General features: G+C 36.1%; 1 protein-coding gene across 6 annotated transcripts in view; it reads right to left on the bottom strand.

The window, feature by feature from the left end:
• Window positions 1–828: 828 nt before the first annotated feature.
• Window positions 829–7,611, bottom strand: part of APLF (aprataxin and PNKP like factor) — a 91,980-nt gene continuing 85,197 nt past the window's right edge. The window contains exons 10-11 of one of the 6 annotated variants that reach the window (XM_055089215.1): window positions 4,992–5,101; window positions 1,206–1,337 (exon numbers count right to left, since the gene is read on the bottom strand). In XM_055089215.1, coding sequence (XP_054945190.1) covers window positions 5,031–5,101 — 71 coding nt within the window. In that variant the 3' untranslated portion in view covers window positions 1,206–1,337; window positions 4,992–5,030. Of the gene's footprint in view, window positions 1,338–2,146; window positions 2,335–4,991; window positions 5,107–7,611 lie in introns of those variants that run through there. The other 5 variants (XR_003682486.2, XM_055089214.1, XM_007126724.4 and 2 more) reach the window with 5 other exon arrangements.

The following is a 7,611-nucleotide window of genomic DNA, read 5'->3' as shown; positions in this document are numbered from 1 at the left end:
CTACTGAGCCTGCGCTCTAGAGCCCGTGTGCCACACTTACTGAGCCCGCGTGCCACAACTACTGAAGCCTGCACACCTAGGGCCTGTGCTCTGCAACAAGAGCAGCCACCTCAATAAGAAGCCTGTGCACCGCAACAGAGTAGCCCCTGCTCGCCACATCTAACGCAGCCAAAAAAAAATTAATTAAAAACAAAATGAACAGAGATACAGAGATACACTACATAAAATTGGAGAAGGAGTTTCTTCCTGAAATAAAAGGCCAGCATCTTGGATGCTGGCAGACAATTTGCTACTTTCATCTGAGGATAGAAGAACTAATATCATTTGAGAAAATTATGGTTAAAAATAATTTCTTTATTCTTAATGTAAGGACAGCACATTGAGAGCTAAAATAATCAGGCAGGACTTCAGTTTGAAAAAGAAATGGTCAAATTCTTTGAGTTTTCCTAAATACTTTTAAACTCAGACATACAGTAAACTACAGAGTTGGGACACAAAATAACATCCCCAACATGGTGGACATCTCTCTTCTACAGTCTAGTTGAATCTATTTGCAGCATCCATTTGGTACTGATTTCTCCGTTTCAAAGAATAAAAGTGGTAAATGAAATTGCAAAGCTCACATCTAGGGTTCTAGAAAAAATAACAGCCATTATATGATGGCTGTTATATTTTAAAGCCTGGTTCTGCTTGAAGAATTACTTTAATAGGAATGAAAGAAGCATGCTTTCCCACCAATTATGTAATCTGCCTGGTTATACTGGCTTAAGTATTCTATATAAAGACAGACTCTTTGGAAGAAAGAAAAGAGACCAATGTTTTGTGCAACCTATGGCTTTTACTTTTATTATAAACACACAAAGTACATGAAAAATATCAATTATTTCTTTTTAACTCTGTCTGCTTATTATTTCCAGATGCTTTAAATAGGATAGAAAAAGTAAAGCAACAAAACATATTCCATCCACTACAATGAAGGTTGACATTTCAGTGTTTCACTTGTAAAGAGTCAATAGTAAAGTCAAAACTATAAAAAGAAGGAAAACAATTACCACTTAAGTGCTTCCTTAGTTCCTGAATTATTTTTCCACAAAGAAATGGTAAATATGAGCCATATATTACTGCTGAGAAGAGTTACTTTTTTCTTTTCATAAACTTTTTCGCTTCTTTCAAAAGCCCTTCCATATCTTCCTTTTCTAGGTCTTCCTTTCCTGGTTCCCAGTCGGAATCTTCATCTGTTGGCTCATATTCTTCTTCCTCATCATCTATAACGCTGTCATTCAGGCTGTACTCACTGGGTTGCCCAACATTGTCATATTCATCTGAAATGTTTCTCACTGAAAAACAGTTTAGTACATAACACATCAATTGCCACTCAACCTGGGATTAGAAACATCTAACTGTAAAATATCCTTTTCTGCCAAAAAGAATTTTACTTAATACAAAGCTAACTACTACAAATTTCTAGAAAGGGGGCTAAAGCTCTCATTTGTTATAATTCTAACTTTTTTTTAAACATTTGCTTAATTCTAACTTTTCCTTCCATGAGGCTCCCAAGACTAAAATGTCCTCTGAGATTCATCATAATGGTTCCTTAATAATATCATAATCATATTCATGCTACCCTACCTTCCACTGTGGTAGAATGTATTTTTGTCCCAGTAATTCACTGTCGCTCCCTGTGATGTGATTCTATTTACCCACCCCCACTGACATCAGACTTGGCCAAAGAAAAGTGAGTGGAAGTAACAGCTTCCATGGAGAAGCTTTAAGGGCCTTTCTGTGGTTCTGCTATTGCCATTTCCCCTCTGCTAGGAGAACAGTGTGTCCCAGATAGAGGCTGATCCTTCAGCCTGGAGTCAGGATGAGAACACACAGAGCCACAGCCAACATGCAGCTACATGCATGTAACATGAAGGAGAAATACACCTATTTATCGTCGTAAGGCACTAAAATTTGAGGACTGTTTGTTATCACTGCAAACCTAGCACAATCTGATTGACACACCAGGGTTGTGACCAAATGAGAAAATATAAGCTTACATACTTTGGAAAATTTAGCTCATGCTTCAATAAGACTAGGATTACTACGGTAACAGCCATTAGAATTTACAGATTTCTAAATAACATTATAATAGTAGAATTACAATTCTAGAATTCTTCTGTCTCAAAACTCATTTCTTCCCTCATCCCACTCTGTTTTATTTTCTTTCCACAGTGAGCAACAGAGTTGGTTTAAAATAAGGCAGCGAGAGACTCTAGGATGATGTGGAGCATTTAAGAAACAGGTAGGAAGATTCTATCTGGAAATCTTCTGAATGGCAGAGGACAATCCCTGTGATGCAGAGCAAATGTATAGGTTAAAAATGTTTGTACTTTTGTATATGCTTTAGCTAACTTCTTCCTAAAATGTTCATATGTAATAGAAGTAACTTAAATGAAAGTTAAGAAATTTGATGGGGAAAAAATCTGATGGGAGAATGATGACAAAGGAAGTAATTTATCTGTCTTCTTAACTTCCATAGCCCAGATAATTATATTTTTCTTAATAATCACTACTCATTCCAAGAGGATTTGAGATAGCTTATAACAGTAATAATGAGACAATAAAAATACAAATAAAAGTAGAAACTAAGAACAAAGCAGAATATAAGTATGTCAACCTCAATTTTTAACATAATTCATATAAATTGAGCATGAAATTTCTCCCCGAGTTTCTTAGTAGCCAAGGCTAAAAAGGCTACGTAATAGTTTGCACAATTCTCATTAGCACTAAAGCTTCTCATAAGCACACCAGTTCCTTAAGGGAAGTCTGGCATTATATTTATTTTTGTACACTTCTTATCTCCTGGAAGCATCCTGAGGGCATGTTTTATACCTAACTAATCTCGACTCCCCATATAACTTTTATGATAGAATACAATTAAAAAAACACTTAGAGGGTAGTTTGCAGATGGGGAAGGGAGTGAGGAGGGAAGAACAGCAGTATTTCTGTTCTTGTCCATTTTACTCTTGGCAGTATCTCATATATATATAACTAACGACATCGCAATAAAAGAGTTTTCTTTCAAATTCTGAAGTTATCTTAGCAGATTTATAAGAAAAATATATATAAAGCTGAAACAACTTCAGGTTCTCCTACTTTACTGGCTGTTCCTTCTCCATTTCCTTTGCTGGATCTTCCCCATCTTTCCAACCACTCAATTTTGGAGTGCCCAAATTTCAGGTTGGGACCTCTTCTCTAACATACTCCTTAGATGATTCCACCTAGTTATATATCCTAAATTCCCAAATTTATTATACCTTAAGCTCTGACCATTGCCTAAATTCCAGACTCATTTATCTCACTGCCTATGTATTATCTCTACTTGGTGACTAACAGAAATCTGAAACTCAACATTTCCAGAACAAAACTCTTGAGGTACTTCACCCAAATCTGGTCATTCTCTTATCAATCCTGAATGTATGACTCCTCCAACTTTCTAACCTTTCAGCTGCTTTGGCAAGAAACCTTGGAGTCACCCTTGAATATCCTCTGTAATATTTAATATGTCAAAAGATCCTATTGGCTGTACTGTCAAAATACATCCACCACTTCTCACATCACTCCAATACCCTGGCCCCTATACCACCATTTTCCTCCTGGTCTAATCCAATATCCTCCTAACTGGGTTCCCTACTTCCACTCTTATCTATTCTCCACAAAGAAGCCAGAAAACCTTCCTATAGCTTTTTATCTCACTCTAAGTAAGATCTGAAGTACTCATTTGTAGCTCTTGGACTCCAAGACCCTACAAAACTGGGTCTAGCTTTTCTGATCTCATCTACCATTCTTCACTTGCACTTTGTTCCAATCCTACCCTCTCTTCGTTGCTCCTTGAATAGTCCAAGCAGGATCATCTCCAGGGCTTTTGAAGCACCATTCCCATTGCCTGGCATACTCTTTCCTGAGAGAATCACCTGCTTGCTCTCTCCTTCAGCCCTATGCTCTGATGTCAAATTAACAGAGTCCTTCTTTTACTGTCCAATCTGAAATGGGATCTGCCCCCCACCCCCATGCACACCCTTCCCATTCTGTCCTCTTACAAAGCTTTATTTTTCTTCTCAGCAATTATCACTACATGACATCATATAATTGTTAACATGCGCACTGTCCACTTTCGTGAAATACTACAAAAGCAAGGCTTTGTCTCTATTGTATCCTCAGCTCCTACAACAGTGCCTAACATGTATAAGGCACTTTATATACATATATTTGTTAAATATATGAATGAACAAATGAACCATTTGCGAATCAACTGCTGAACACCTTTAGTTTACAGAAACCCTTCTTATTTCAACCTACACTTTTAATCACGAGCCTGCCTGTCAACATAATGTATTACATTAAAGACTTTTATTTAAATCCTGCTAATTGAAGGAGCTTTAAGCCTCAATGAATGCTGGAAATCTTTAGCAACTTACTGGGTAGGCTCATTTGTTCAAGCGATAAGGATGTATTAATCAGAAGACTTACACTTGTTTCATCAAAAATTTGTTTTTCTCTATCAAATCATCATTACACTTGATGTTTACATAAACATCACATTCATGTTCTTTTAACAGGAGGTTCAGAATCTGAAAAAACCATAGGTAACAGAACTCAATGTAGCTGGTAGTCAAATTCCAGAACGGGTACTTTGTGCTTTAAGTGAAAGCACCTGAAGAGCCAAAGTCATGATAAGGGCAAATCAGTGCCGGAACTCAGCTCTGTGTCCTTTGTTAGTGGTCCCAGGTCGACATTTCAGGATTTTGAATGCTGACATCTTTGTGGAATCAATTAAATGGGCCCTCCTGTAGCAAATTCTGTAGTAGTGACTTTAAATATTCCACAATACAAATGCCATCTAGATGGGAGGGCTGGTTTTTTTTAAGTGCTGAAGGTATTTTTAGAGAAATAAGTTTCTGCCTTTCAGTGTAACTGGGCCCTAGAGATAACGAAACTTTACTTACTTGGAAAATGCTCTGAATCAGCGCACCTGTTGATCTGAATTATTTCATGATTTCCTGAATTGTGGGAATAATCTCAGGAGGCGTGGTTCTGAAATAAATATGACTAGCACCTAACCTAGGAATAAAATATCTGTCTTTACCATAACAATTAATAAGTTTTTATGCAAAGGGAATGCAGAGAAAGCAAGAAAAAACACCAATGCAAGTATTTTCTGAGCAAGCTGAAGCATGGTATCTGAATATCTGGATTTAAAGTGATGAAGCCAGTAAAGTTCATATAAATCCTCCTGTTTGCTACACAAACATTTCAAAGAAAGCCTCTCAGACAAGGAAGCTTGTTGGTTAGAAAATCAGACAACTCAGTCATGGGAGTCACATCACAGAAGATCCCAAGCCAAGATCCCAAAACTGTACACAGAACACCACGGTTAGTGAAAAGCTTACTGAAGTACAAAAATAACAGGAGAGGGAGTAGTAGCTGTTTAATATTTTTAATCAATAGCAAAAAATAATTTTTGTAGTTTTATTTTTTGTAGTTGTGACTTCCAATAGATTTCCACAGAATTAAATAGCGTAATACCATTTTTGAAAAAATAAGAGCCTACATTTAGCATTTTCTTACATTGCAGCTACCTTATTTGAAATATAATTGTTGAGCATGTCTAAGAAATCAGAAGTGAGCTTGTTTCTTCCAAATCAAGGTGAGCTTGGAAGGAATAATTTTTCCTCTATCTTCACATAAGTCACTTTTAAGTTTCTAGCTGCTAGTTTTTGCTGTTTTTATGTGGTGTTCCATTCCCCTCACCCAACAAGTCTCTTTAAAAAATAGCATGGTTTAAGAAAAAGAGATAGACTAGGAGGGCAGAAGTATAAAGATCTGCATCATGAAGCCCATGACAATGAACAAGGGATTTAATGGAATTTATCTTTTTATCTGTGAATCAAAGGATGTTGATTAAATGACCTCAAAGATCCTTTCCAACTCCAAAGTTCTAATTTTAAGGACAAAGCAGGAATTTTCATTTTCTCTACAGGAATATGAAATGCAGAGACAGGCTGACAGCTTCACTACTTAAAAGCAGCACAAGAGAAATAAGCTGTCACTTAAAAAAAAAACTGATGGGTAACACTGTTCTACCATAATAATGAAAAATAACAACCTCTAGAAAAAGTAACAAACTCTTTAACATATTTGAAACAACATGCTATTAACTATTTGGTATTAGGATATGGTAATTTCTGACTTGTTTATTTATGCAGAGGAATTTATGATAACAGAATGACAACTCTGAAGTTTGTATCCAATATTTCCTGTACAATCTAAAATTTCACCATCAAAGTCTTATCCCAAGAACCAAGTCTGCAGAGCTACTGAAGAGTATACCGTGTCACATGCATGATGGAAGATTTTTACATGGAGAAAAAAATCTTTCCAAATTGCTGATTTTCTCCAAATAGTTTTCTGGTAATAGGCAATAATAAGACAGATGTCTCATTACAGCTTAACATCAATAATTCTTCAGGTTTTATTTTCCTTTCTTTTCCAGTATATCTTAGGACTAGTTAGGATATTAATTTTCATTTAAGTGAAAAATACTTTAGCCCAGTATCTCTAAAGATGAAAGCTTACTACATACTATAAGAATAAACATTTTTAAATGCCTCACTTTACTATTAAAGACCAAGCTACTAGTTGGGTATTCATATTTTAACGTCGGGAAAGCAGTTTGTGCAGGTCTGATCGACTTTATTATACATTAAGTTTATTTCTTTTTTAAAACACCATTGCATTAGCCTTTTATATGTTCCAAAATCTCTCAGGTTTCCCCACAGTAAGCAGCAGTTTACAGAATCTCTTTTAAGTTTCACCAACCTTCCTTAATAGCTTTCTTTCTAGATATTTTAATTTCTACTTCTGAAAAGAAAAGTCTACATAAGCACGTGTGCATACAACTGCAGAACTAGAGAAATATGAAAATAGCTATCAGTAGGACATTCTAAATTTTGAGCCATGAATGGTATTGATCACCTAGAATCATGACTATCACATAATAATCAAAGCCAGAAAAAATGACTCCAATAATCAGGTAATAAAATGCTGACGATAATTTCTTTCAAATGCTGTCAACAAGTAAGGTAGCTAAGAAAGTTTAAAATAAAATTTTCCTGGCACTGATTACTCTTGTATTCAATATATTGTGTTGAAACTGCAGCACTATGAAAAAGTGTGGAAAGTTAGTGAAATTTTAAACCAATTAGATATACAAGAAGCTTAAGAGTTGATAGCAGTCAAACCTACAAAAATTGGAATACACCGCATAAACTGTTACATGTGTGGAAGAACTTTACAAACTGAAGTGTTTTAGGAGTGCTACAAATCAGAAATTAAATAATAAGAATTTCATGTAGTTATTCTGTATTATAAAATTCTATAGTATTTGGTATATAGTATATGGGTCTATATTAACTTTTTTTTTTTTTTGTGGTATGCGGGCCTTCCTCTGTTGTGGCCTCTCCTGTTGGGGAGCACAGGCTCCGGACGCGCAGGCCCAGCGGCCATGGCTCACGGGCCCAGCCGCTCCGCGGCATGTGGGATCCTCCCAGACCGGGTCGCGAACCC

Source organism: Physeter macrocephalus, chromosome 12 (genome assembly GCF_002837175.3).
Source record: "Physeter macrocephalus isolate SW-GA chromosome 12, ASM283717v5, whole genome shotgun sequence".
NCBI classification, from domain to species: Eukaryota; Metazoa; Chordata; class Mammalia; order Artiodactyla; family Physeteridae; genus Physeter; species Physeter macrocephalus.
This window is presented reverse-complemented; position numbering and strand designations above follow the sequence as displayed.